At 59.1% G+C, this 12635-nt stretch overlaps 2 protein-coding genes across 2 annotated transcripts; one reads left to right on the top strand and one right to left on the bottom strand.

Moving 5' to 3' along the window:
• Positions 1–1096: 1096 nt before the first annotated feature.
• CHGG_07284 (uncharacterized protein) lies at positions 1097–5231 on the bottom strand (the record flags this gene model as incomplete). The annotated part of the gene is made up of 3 exons (XM_001224939.1): positions 1097–1214; positions 1281–1690; positions 1782–5231. 3 exons carry the CDS (start codon positions 5229–5231, stop codon positions 1097–1099), a joined length of 3978 nt encoding a protein of 1325 aa, XP_001224940.1.
• A 1044-nt stretch (positions 5232–6275) lies between these two features.
• Positions 6276–12322, top strand: CHGG_07283 (uncharacterized protein; the record flags this gene model as incomplete). Its single annotated transcript, XM_001224938.1, has 5 exons — positions 6276–8116; positions 8287–8442; positions 8529–9058; positions 9191–11515; positions 11577–12322. The coding sequence occupies 5 exons, from the start codon at positions 6276–6278 to the stop codon at positions 12320–12322; spliced, it is 5598 nt and encodes a 1865-aa protein (XP_001224939.1).
• Positions 12323–12635: the final 313 nt, after the last annotated feature.

Below are 12635 nucleotides of genomic sequence, written 5' to 3'. Positions count from 1 at the left end.
AGGAGGGGGAGGTTGGGTTGTGATGGGATGGGGAGGGGGGGAAGTTGAAGGTTTGTATGAGGAGATGGAGCGTGCGAGTGTCGAACTATCTTGCGCGGATGAAGGTTGGGGATGAGGTCGAGTTGAGGGGGCCCGAAGCTGGGGTTTGATTTGAGGGCGCGGGTGGGGGGTTGAAGACCGTGGGGAGGCGGAGGGAGAAAATTCCGGTGAGAGAAAGAAAGTGGTGTTCCTGGCTGGCGGGACGGGCATTTCCCCTGCGCTGCAGGCTGCAAAGGCCCTGCTGGATAACCCTCGGGTGGAGATGGAGGTTGTGTGGGCGAACCGGCGCAGGGAGGACTGTGTTGGGTGTGACGGCGGGGAGCAACGGGGGGCCATGGTTGCGATGCTGGAGGATTCCGGAGCAAGTACGAGGGGAGGTTCAAATATTCCTGCACCGTGGACGGAGAGGGGGCTTTCATCGACGCTGGCACTATCGCGAGGGTAACGCAGCCGACCCCGTCACCATCCGCACCCGCTCTCGCCCCGACCCAACGCCAATCAGCTTGGGGATTGTGGCCATCACGCGGCACGAGCCAGAAGAGTAATACGATATCACAGCCGGCTTCCACAGTCAACTCGGACGCCTGCTCGTATCACTCATCCAAGGAGCTGGTCGTCTCTGATGAAAGCGATCCCCATGCCGGCGCTGACAGCAGACCGTGCCAGTGCAAGGACATCAACGGAAGCCCCGTACGGGGTGGAAAGAACCTGCTCATGGTCTCTGGGCCGGAGGGGTTCGTCAAACATCTCGCGGGTGCCAAGGTATGGGGCGCCGGGAAAGAGATGCAAGGGCCGGTGAAGGGGGTCATTGGCGACTTGACCAAGCAGAACCCGAGCCTTGGAGAGGATTGGCTCGTGTTAAAGATGTAATAGATACAGGGCGAGATGTCTGGCTATAGAAGCGAAAATTCATATAGAAGTAGAGGCGCGCTCGTTGTGGATATGGATCAAGTGCCGTTCATCACGGTCACGGACAACGTGTGGTCAAAGCTGATATTCATTCCCATGCTAATTCTACGGCCGCCAACGCCACTCCAATGCTCGTCCAACCCAACCCTCAAATCCCCTGGACCTTGCGGTACGAAGGCGGTTTCATGGTCCGCTGTATAATCTTGGCCGCATACGTGGGGATCAAGGACATGGCCCCGATGGCAGCCACCCGCCAGTAAAAACCCCTACCACCAAGTTAGCAAGATTCATCTCAGACGGCTAGAGAAATACAATAAAAAGAGGTTACTCACAGAGTCAACAAAAAGCCCAAATCGAAATACCCGCCTAAAAACGGAATCGACCCCACAAACATAACAAACGTCCCCACAATCGACACCACCATCACCCAATGCCACGTCGTGATCTCGATCGCCACCATCAGCAGCTCATTCAGCACCAGCACGGTATAGCTGACGGCCACCATGCGGGGGCCATCGACCTCGGTCAGGACCTGCGAGAGGCCCTGGATGAGACAGCCCTGGTAGACCGACACAAAGACCCAGACGAAGAAGGTGCGGTAGGACAGCGAGCGGCCCGACGTCAGCTCCTTGTACAGCTCCGGGTACAGGTTGGCTAGCTCCTCGTCCACGTCCTTGTCGAGCACCAGCGAGAGCACCGGCATTGCTGTGTACACGGTTGCGTAGCCGACCATGAGCCAGTCCTGGAGGGGGGTGTTAGTAGGCGTCCATGAATTGTGGGTGGGGTGGGGTAGGGGAGGGGGAGGGGAGGGGGTGAAAAAAGATGGGACGTACCTTGTAGAGACCCTCAGGCTCAAAATTGAGCGCAATGCTGTACATGGTCTGGCAGACGGCGATGATCAAGCCACGGTGGATGACGAACTGCGCCAGTTTCGCGCTGCGCTTGTAGCTGTTGCGGCCGTGCCAGACCAGCAGCTTGGTCAGGTGGAAGAAGTGCTCGATCGAAAAGTCGGCCGCCAGACTGGCCTGGCGACCTTCCTTGCCAACGATACCCACGCCAACGTCGGCCGCCTGGATCATGGAGACGTCGTTGCCGCCGTCGCCGATGCAGCACACCCGCTTCTTGGTGTACTCCTTGATGAGCTTGGCCACCTCGGCCTTCTGCGTCGGCGAGCACCGGCAGGCGACGACGGTTGGGAGGAGGACCGCAACCGAGATAAACTCGGTGCGGTAGTGCGTGAGGTACATGCTGAGACTCTCGCCGTCGATGAGCAGGCAGGAGTCGGTCTTGCTGCGGAGGATGTCGAGGTTCTCTTGCGCAGCGTCTTTCCGGCGGAGCTTAGCCACCGTGTGAATGTATTGACCTCGGGCAACTAGCTTGGAGCTGACGGCGACGCAACGTGCCGTCTCTACCTTGTCGCCTGTCAACATCCAAATCTTGATGCCGGCGTTCCGTAGGAGCTCGAGCGACGGCTTGACATCCTTTTGCAGTTTATCCTCAACACCGGTCACGCCGAGCAACTCCAGGTCGTGCTCGAGATAGCGGGACACGACAGCTTGCATCCCGGCCTCGCGGCTGGTAATGGCCAAGGACGCTTCCTGATACTTGGCTGTAAACTCCTGGTACTCGGCGGTCGACAGCCGCTTTCTCCCGACAACAAGCGTCCGGAGGCCTTCGCGTGCCATATTTGCCGTCTCCTCATCGAGCCAGTCATTCGCCGCGACGATGGAGCCCATGACGGTGTCGGCGCCTTTTTGGTAAAACCAAATCTCACTCGAGCCCAATTTTGGGGCACCGGCCTGCAGCTTTTCGTAGAACTGCACAATGACACCCATGCGCTTGCCTTCCGAGGTGAAAGGGAAAATATCCAGAATGCGGGCCTTGACCACAGGCCGGCCCGTCTCGGTAGACTCGAGAACCATGCTCTTGCGGTCACGGGCCGCAAGACGTAGGCCGATAGATTCGGTCCAGCGGACAATGGCAATCTCGTCAGGCGAGCTGGCTTGGTATGATTTTACCAATCGGCCTTCCTCGTCCTCTTCGGTGGTTGGCGTCACATTGTGGCAGAGCGCGAGGGCAAGCACGACATCGCGGACGCGAGACCCAATTTCTCGCCGTGTCCTTGTCGCGCCGACATTTGCGGCCGATGAGAGGGATGTTGACGGGGTCACCAGCGCCGTGTTGCCGCTCGAAGGGGGGAGGTGGAGGCCTTGCTGCACGTAGGCTGAGACCTCGTCCATGGCATCGTTGGCGTATGACACAGTGCCGACGTGGATCTTTTTCATTTCCATCTCGTTCTGGGTCAAGGTACCCGTCTTGTCACTGAGCAAGTACTCAATCCGCCCCAAGTCCTCTGGGATGGTGCTGGTCCTCACGACGGCGCCAGGGATGCCTGGATCCCGCTGGATAAACCAGGAGTAGACGCTCTTTCCCATGTCGAGATTCACTCGCAGGCTGATGGGCACAATGGTCGAGAACAGGACCAGGAATCTCATGATTTTGACGTACCAGATATTCCCTTTGGTGTTGCTGAACCCTTCCAGCGCAACCAAGATGATGGAAAGCGCGAGCGTGAGGAAGCAGAGAATCTTGGTGAGCGAGTTGATCTCATACTCCAAGAGACCAGTCTTGGACCGAGAGGGGGCGGTGGAGAGGGCAGAACGAGTCTGCGGTCCGGTGTATGCTATTACTGCCAGGGTCGTGGCATGCGAAGCGATGACAGTATTTGCCCAGGCGGTATTGTCGATGGAGAGAGGCGCCGCCTTGAAGCCGCCAGCCTCATCCTGTGAGAAGGCGGTGGTACTCATGGCGTCGTGTCGTGAAGGCAGTAGTTCCAGAGAGCCAATGAATTCGTTGACCTTTTTGTCGGGTTTCCCCCCGGTGACTCGGAGACGGACCAACTCTTCGGTGGGTAGGTTCTGTGATAATGGAGATGCCAACCGTAGTTTCCAGTCAGTTTCGCCATCGAGCTGATCTGTCCTGATAAATGTTTCTCCATTCGAGCCGCCTTCCGCGGCCCCGGAGACTTCCTCAACATCAAGCCCGGCCCCTGAGCTGCCCTCTCCAGCCTCGGACGCATGGTCCAGTAGCAATGACTCTTCCTGAGGGGCCGTTTCCTCGTTTTCGTCCTCGTTTTTTTGCGCGGCTGGATCGTTCGATAGGCACTTCAGGATAATGACGTCTGAGGGCACACGGTGCCCCTTGTTAAGCTTGAGAATGTCGCCGACCTTGAGATCCCGTGATTTCTTGCTCACTTCCGAGACAACGCATGACGGCGGTCTCCTAGCCCCATCTCCCTCTGTCTGTTCCTCCTCCTCCTGTATGTCCGAGAGTCTATCCCTCTCCGAGACATTATAACGCTTGGACCCTTTCTGTACGTGGGTGGACTTTCTCTTCCTCGCAGCCCTCGCAGCCCCCGCCTTCCCGGGCTCGTCGAATTGCAGAACCGTGTATTCTTCGGAATTTGCCTCATTATCCCTCCTCCGTCTCTCGATGTCGTCGTAGGCCTCCTTGCCGAGCGTGATGACAAGCACAAATGCTAGCGGTGCGATGTATGTCGAGAGGTAGCCGATCCGTAGCGCTGGGATGGCCTGGGAGACGGCTACCAAAAGGAAGTACATATTGAAAAAGAAGGAGAACTCGTTGTAGAGCGTGACGGGCAGAAAGCTCCAGGCCGTGTACTTGGCGTTGGAGATAATGTTCGGGGGGAAACGGGTCGACTGGAACGAACCGACAGCCACCAACCTCGATGACGACGGGTCGTCCTCCTCTTTGTCGAGCTCCTCTCCGGGGTTATCACGAGGTGCAGCCGCGCCCGACATGAAACTAGGGAGCCTTAGGCCAAACCGGCGCCATCCATCGCGGGTGAATGACGCTCGCCGTTTGCCGGAATCCTGCCCCTGGCCATGTTCGCTGAGGAGTGGCGCATCGTCCCCCCCGGCCGCACTGGCGTCTGAATACCGCCGATCGCCTCCATCTCCATCTCTCAACAATCCTTGAGCATCATCGCTGCCCCCGTCCTGACTGCGCCCTAGCTCCCCATACCCATTGCGTTTGGCGCCACGTCGTAACCCGCCCATTCGAAGCGTGCGCAGGGCGATTCTGGGTGTTCGTTGTTCGGGCGTCTCGCGCGTCTGTCCTAGCAAGCTCCTCCTCACTGGTTGCTCGACTCCAGAAACGGGTTGGGGATCAAGCTCTTCAAGGTCGAGGTCGAGATCGGAATCGGAGTCGTCGACGGGCGAGTCTGGCGGCTTCGCTGGGGGATAGGATGTTGAGGGAGGCATTCCGCATCGGCCAAGGGCCTCGGGAGAATGCAGCAACAAACGCGATCCTCCTCTTCGGACACGATGCGCTCTTCACTCTGCGCCCGTTCTGGCCAGTCTCGCGGTGTCTCGGATCACGTCGTGCACATCACAGAAAATCGCCGGGGGTTGGTGGCTGTGGATGCCGTGCGGAGAGGTAGAAAAATAAAACAAAAAAAGACAGAAAATAAGTTTCGATCCTAGATTAGCTATCGGGGAGTTACAGCTTCATGCCATGGCTGGGAAATGCATGGAAGATGTTACAGGCACAAAAGGTTGAGTGGCGCTTCCAAGGTTGAAGACAGCTTAGCCGTTAAACCTTCTGTAACAACCAACTATTCTACGCCTAACGTTAATTACGACGACTCCTGCGCGGCCTTCACAAGATCGCAGGTGGAACGACAGGGGTCTTTGTTCAAATGCCACGCATTAACGAGGAAGCTGCCATGAGAGCCTTGGCGGCTTCTTATCGGTTAAAGCAACGGTTGGCCATCCTCGCATTTAGCGACTTGTTAGGCCCCTTGTCTTAACAAGCAGCCCCTACGATAAGAATAACTCTGCTAAGGCAGGCTGCCCGCGGCCCGCCTGCATCTTGCTGAGGCCAGCGTTGCCCTTTCGTCTGCGCCATGTGCAGTGCCGCTTCCGAGTTCCCGTTTGAGACGGATCTCGTCATCAACTGGAGGTTCTTGCCAACTTGCACTCTGTGGTTTGTGATTTAGGAGTACATTCTCAAAACCATATTTGCCAACACAAGCAACGATGCTTCGTTATTAGATGTTCCTTCTTAGCCACTCGTCTGTGTTTGTATCAGTATGCACTTTTTTTCGCCCCTATCCATGTTTGGAAGTGCGACAGGGGTTGACCGACGCGCGCTCCCGTCTCGCTGTTCTTGATTCTCGGTCGATCCCTGGCCTGAAGAAATGGTTGCTAATTCCCAACTTTTGATCTTCTAGTAATTCTCTTTGTTTCATAGCTCAGCGGCGCATCTGCATTGGGACCTTGCGCAACTTTTAGATCTGCGCCATCATGGTGTCCGATGCGCCGAATTCATCATGGCATCCGGCCATGATGCCGAACTCGATCGCCGACCTGCGGAATCGACGAGAAGACACCGTTCCTCCTTCGGCGCCAGAGGGTAGTGTCCTAGAGGACAACACAACACAGTCAAACACAGCTGGGGAAGAGTCCGGCGCTTGGTTCCAGGATGACGGCACTGGCGATGACTGGCTGGCAGACACGAACAATGCGCCCGAGTCCGAACCCACGCCCGCGCCCGCGTCCGCGCCGGATACCGAGACGCCGGAACAAACAGGGCCGGCCGAATCCGTCGAGGAAGCTGTTCCGGAAGAGTCGAGCACCACCTCCAAGCACTTGAGCACCATGTCCTTCACACGGACTGTGCCCCATGAAGTGAATTGGAACGACGATGATGACGCTGAGTGGAGCCTCCCTCGGACTGACACCGACCCTTTCAAGTTCATTCCCGAGACGAACCGGACCAACTCCTTCCCAACGGTATCTCCTTTGGAGGACAGGGCACATGGGGCGGCGCAGGAGTTCGATCATCCCATCTCTTTCAACCCGGCCGAGGACCTCATTCGCGAAATCGAGGAGGAGGAGAGCCGGGAGGATGGGACACTCCCTGGTGCCGCCGCCGAGTCGGCCACGCAGAATGCCCAAGATGATACTACCACCCAGCAGTATCTCACCGGGGGCCCTGATGCTGTCGCCAACGACGCTCTAGGCGCCCGCTTCGAGGAAGGGCTACCTCTTGTTTCATCGGCCGACCAGGATGCCACACAAGAAGGCCAACAGGAGGCTGGGGGGGACTTGTTTGCAGAAGAGACGGTCGGGGAAGAGGATGACTTTTTCAGTAACGTCCGTTCTGATGAAGCCACTCAACAGGACGACGACTTCCAACCCACCCCGGTGCAACGCAAGTCCACCATGGATGTACTCAACTCCTTGGATATGCCCTCTACTGGTACCGGCTTCGTGCCCTTGGAAGAGACCGTTGAAGAACCGGAGGCCCAGGAGAGCCCACAGGATCAGCCCAAGGCACAGGAGGGTGAGAACTTGGATGAGAAATGGAAGGAAATGTTTGGCGATGACGACGCTGAGGAGGGTTTTCTGCCCGACGAGAGCACTGGGCCGAACGAACTGGATGCGTCGGCATTCCTTGGTAGCGACGACGAAGGCCTTCTTGAGGACTCTGAAACCGAGCAGCAAGAGCAAAGCCAACCTCTTGCTTCTCCCGGATACGTGTCGGCCTCAGGCCCTAGTGCGCAGCCGGTCAACGGACAGTATTTTCCTCACAACCAGGGCCCTGCTGTCCCCACGCCCACGAATCCTTATCTCCCCGCCGTTTCGCCTGTGACGCCAGCACACTCGTATCTTCCGGCAGCCCCAGTATCAGCAGCTCAACCTCCTACCGCAGCTCCTTATGCCCCCCCCTCAACTGCCCCTCCGGCGCCGGCGCTGGCGCAGTTTGGTTATGGTGCTCCGCCTCCAACGCAGGAGAAGAACAAGGCACAAAGCTTTGTGGACAAAAAGGGTGGCTACACGTCACCCTACGATCTCCCCATGGAAGTCGTCAAGCCGAAGCGGCGCGCCGGGGCGCTTCCACTTCAAAATAATACATCGGGGCCGAACTCGCCCAGTACCATGCCACCGCCGCCTAGGAGTGCAAGCATGTACAGCCAGCCTTCCCCTTCCACCGGTGCGCCGACGCCGGGCACAGCGCGCCCAGCATCAAGCCACTCGGCGCAAGCCCCTTCAAGCGGGCGCAAGCCGTCTCATGAGAGCTTCTTCGAGGACCTTCCCATGACAACAAAGCCACGCCCTGCATCGCGGCCAAAGCCAAAAAGGTGTGTCGCCGACGCAGCCGAGTTCTCATGCTTTCCCGCCGCAATCCGTGTCCACCCCCGGTGACTTCTCACCCGATGTCTCCTTCCGGACCACCCACCCCGGGTGGATTTGAGGCTGGTATCCCGAACCTCGTCGCTCCAGCCCGCGTCAACCCTTATGCCTCTTTGAGCGCCGCCCCCAACCTCGTCCCCGCGGCGCCTCCCGTCGCATCATCACGTTATTCTCCTGCGCCGCCCGGTGCACCTCTTACCAACGGTCCGGCGCCGGCTCCCGTTTCCAGTCGGTATTCCCCGGCCCCGCCAGCGCCACGGCAACCCAGCGGTGGGTATGGGCCGACTCTCACGACCCCCGGGCCGCCAGTTCTGCCACACCAACCCCGTACCTCTAGCCCCTGGCGCACTTTGAAATTAGCCATGAGAGGTCAAGAGCTCATGCACCCGTCGGCCATGTCGAAGGTAGCTTAGCGGAACGACGGAGCAGTAGTTCCTTGCATGACCATCGGCTCCAGAGGGTGCCGTCGCTGCCCTCTACTAGGGAGGTCGAGGAGGAGGAAGTTCCGACGCAGGCGCAAGCATCACCCGGTGGCCCGGCGCCTCCTCACCCGATGTCGCCGCCCGTTTCGAGATATGCGCCGTCACCCCAGGGAGCGAGGCAGACACCCCCGCACACGGCACCTTCCGGACAGACGGTTTTGTCACCTCCTAAAAGGGTCATGTCTAGCCACAGCCCTCTGGCACCACCGTATGACTTTGCTCCGCCCCCTCGTTCTCAGACCCAGTCCCCTGGAGCTCTGTACGGCAACCGTGCTACGAAACCCGTTGAGCCAATTCCTCGCCCATCCTCCGTTCACGACCCTACCTCTCCGCGAGAGGCGGCGTACCCTGCTGCGCCAGCCTCCTTTGCCCCAGTCGCTCCCGCTACAACCTATGGACGTCCTAGGGGTGCGTCTTTGAATCTCAACGTAATTCCTCCGACAGATGGCCGCGAACACGACCCGCTTCAGCAGTGGCGTGGCGCCCCAATCATTTCATGGGGTGTTGGCGGGACCTTGGTTACCATGTTCCCCAAGGAAGTGCCCCGGTATGGCATGAACCAGAGCATCCCCGCCGTGATCCGCAGCCCGGGCGAAGTCAAAATCCAAAATATCAAAGACATTATACCCTTCGAGGAACGGCTCGCGAAATTTCCCGGCCCTCTGAAAGGGAAGTCGAAGAAGAAGGAAACCATTGCTTGGCTAACGGCCGGCATCGAGAGCCTGGAGCAGGGCCTGCCTACCAGTTTCTCTCTTCATACCCCCTTCTCCCACGATGATAAGCGCGCAGTTGAGCGAGTTTTGCTGTGGAAGATTCTCCGCGTTTTTGTCGAGCACGACGGCGTGCTGGAAGGGAATCCCACTGTGGACAAGGCCGTGCGCGATCTCTTGTCCCCGGGCCTCGAGGGCGCTGACAGCACAACACCGTATGTGAACGGCGGCGGCAACTTTGGATTAGCCGATCCGGCGTCGGCTGGGTTGCAATCGGACGGGGTCAGTTCCTCCACGGTCGAGCAGATTCGCCGTCAACTTCTCAGTGGGGATCACGAGAAAGCTATCTGGGCCGCTGCGGACCAGCGCCTATGGGGCCATGCTCTTCTTCTTTCCAATGCTCTCGCGCCAAACCTGTACAAACAGGTTGCGCAAGAGTTCATCAAGAAGGAGGTCAACTCTCCGGGCCGCAACAACGAGTCGCTCGCTGCTCTGTACGGGGTCCTCTCTGGGAACCACGAAGAGAGCGTGGACGAACTCGTCCCGAGCCATGCCCGCGCCGGACTCCAGCTCGTAACTACACATGCGGCATCTAGCCCCTCAAAGGATGCCATGGAAGGCCTCGATAAGTGGCGGGAGACCCTCGGTCTCATCCTCAGCAACAGGAGCACCGACGACGGCCGCGCGATCAACTCGCTCGGCGTCCTGCTGTCCGGCTATGGGAGAGCAGAGGCCGCTCATGTCTGCTTCATGTTTGCGCGCAACCACACCGTTTTTGGTGGCCTCGACGACCCGGCATCTCATTTTGTTCTCGTTGGGTCCGATCACAAGAAGCAGGCTGAGCAGTTCGCCAAGGAGATCGAGCCTCTATTGCTGAGCGAGGTCTACGAATATGGCCAAAGCCTGGCCGGAGGCTTCAGCGTGCCGGTGACAAACCCACACCTGGCGGCCTACAAGCTGCAGCATGCTATTGCTCTGGCCGAATATGGGTTCCGGGACAAGGCCTTGCAATACTGTGATGCGATCGCCACAGCGATTACTTCGCAGACCAAGAGGTCTCCGTATCACCATCCTATTTTGGAGAATGCCGTTGAGGACCTCATGATGCGCCTCAAGCAGGCTCCAAGGGAAGACTCCGGTTCTTGGATTCCGAAGCCGACCATGAACAAAGTCAGTGACACCGTCTGGAGCAAATTTAACAAGTTTGTCTCCGGTGACGATGACGGCTCCGGCCAGGGCCCCACGGGAGAAGGGGAACCCGGGCCATTCTCGCGTGTCGCGGGGGGCACCCCGACTATCAGTCGGTCTCCTTCAGCCAGCAACTTGGAGACGTTTGGTGCCGCCGTCCCCAGCTACGGCATGTCCTCTTCTCTGCCTAACGGCCCGGTACCGGCTTCCGCGCCGGCGACCAGGGCTGCGTCCCGCTACGCGCCGGGAGCGCCCCAAGCAACAGGCTCTAACAGCCGGCCCTCAACCTCGGCGTACGCGCCTCGCTCGTCGATGGAACGGACGTCGAGTGAACTGAACAGAGGCTCATTTGAGGTGCCTAGGCGGTCTTTGGAGATGCAAGCCGGGCATCGGGGCAGTTATAGCCCTGTCAGGAGCGGTTCGCCGGCTGCCATGTACACGCCGCAGAGTACCGATTTCGGTTCGCCGCAGCAGTCGCCGTACCAACCAGTTTCTCACGCGCAACCCACGCCATTTCAAGCACCCACCAGCGCTCCCCAACCGGTCGGGTACCCAGGCCCGCCAGCCAACGGAGTTGCTCCGGGCCAAGAATCGGAAGCCCCTGGCCAGTCTCCCGAAGCCTCCGGCTATCAGCCCCCGTCGTATGGATACGAGCCCCCATCGTTTACTCCGTATGAAGCTCCCACCGAGGAGAAGGACGGTACGCCAGAGGAAACCCCCAACGGTGGCTCCTACGAGGCTCCCTCGTATCAGCCATATAGCTACGAACCGCCATCATACGAGCCTGATACGCAACCCTCAAACGAGGATGCTGGCTCCGACGACGAGTCAAAGCCCAAGCCTAAGAAAAAGGGCATCATGTATGATGACGACGATGACTTCCCCACCCCGCGACCCGCCGAGAAGTCGAGGGCGGAGAAAGACCGCGAGAACGACGAAATGTTCCGCAAAGCCGCAGAAGAAGATGGTAAGCACACCACCTCAGTTACCCAGCCACAACTTCATAACAAACTAACTCCTCCACACAGCTCAACGTGTCGAAGCAGCCAAACAAGCCAAAAAAGGCTGGGGCTTCACCTCGTGGTTCGGAGGCGGCGGTGCCAAGAAGGACGCCGCCACGCCCGACTCCAAGGGCGCCAACCCCAACAAACCCATCCGCGCCAAGCTCGGCGAGGCTAACTCCTTCTACTACGACCCGGAGCTCAAGCGCTGGGTCAACAAGAACGCCGGGCCCGAAGACACCGCCAAAAAGGCCACCCCACCACCCCCCAAAGCCGGCGCCCCGCGCTCCGTCAGCGCCAGCCCGGCCTCCCCGCCCTTCTCCCCGGGCCCCGGCCGCGGCGCCAGCGCACCACCCCCCATGGGTGGCGCCGGCGGCCCGCCCCGCTCCGCCAGCCGCCCGCCCACCAGCTCGGGCAGCACCGACACGACGGGCCTGCCCGGATCACCGGGCTCCGTCGCCGGCGGTGCGCTCGGCCCGCCCCCCGGGCCAGTCGCCATGCTTCGCTCCGTGTCGAACACCAGCACGGCGAGCGCGCCGCCGCTGGGTGGTGGCGGTAGTGGTGTTGGTGGTGGTGGTGGTGGTGGTCCGCCGCCGTCGTCGCGCCCGCCGACTAGTTTGAGCAATTCCAGTAGTATTGATGATTTGCTGGGGGCGGCGGGGCCGAGGAAGCCCGGAGCGGCGAGGAAGGCGAGGAAGGGGGCGAGGTATGTCGATGTTATGGGGGAAGTGAAGGGGTGGAGAGGTGGAGAGGAATGGGTGAGATTGGGGTGATGGGAGTGGGAGCCGGGGGATGGGGTTGTATAGATTATGATACATGTGTAATTACTTGATGTCGCCTGCCTATCTGCCTTTTTGCTAGGGCTGCTATTGCTGCTGTCTTGGAAAGGGTGGTGGTGGACTTGGCTGGGCGTTTTTTCTTTGCTTGTTTTACGTTTTGGGGTTTGAACGGGACTGACTGGCTGTGTACACCTGTATATTTTAACGGGCCTATGAGTTTAATGAGACGAGGCAACACGATTATAGACATGATGGTTGTTTATACAAATCATGTCATGGTTGAGCACCTGAGTGAGTCGGGCACAGT

This window comes from Chaetomium globosum, genomic scaffold (genome assembly GCF_000143365.1).
Source record: "Chaetomium globosum CBS 148.51 scaffold_5 genomic scaffold, whole genome shotgun sequence".
NCBI lineage: Eukaryota > Fungi > Ascomycota > Sordariomycetes > Sordariales > Chaetomiaceae > Chaetomium > Chaetomium globosum.
Note: the sequence above shows the minus strand (reverse complement) of the source record. Positions and strands in the feature narration are given on the sequence as shown.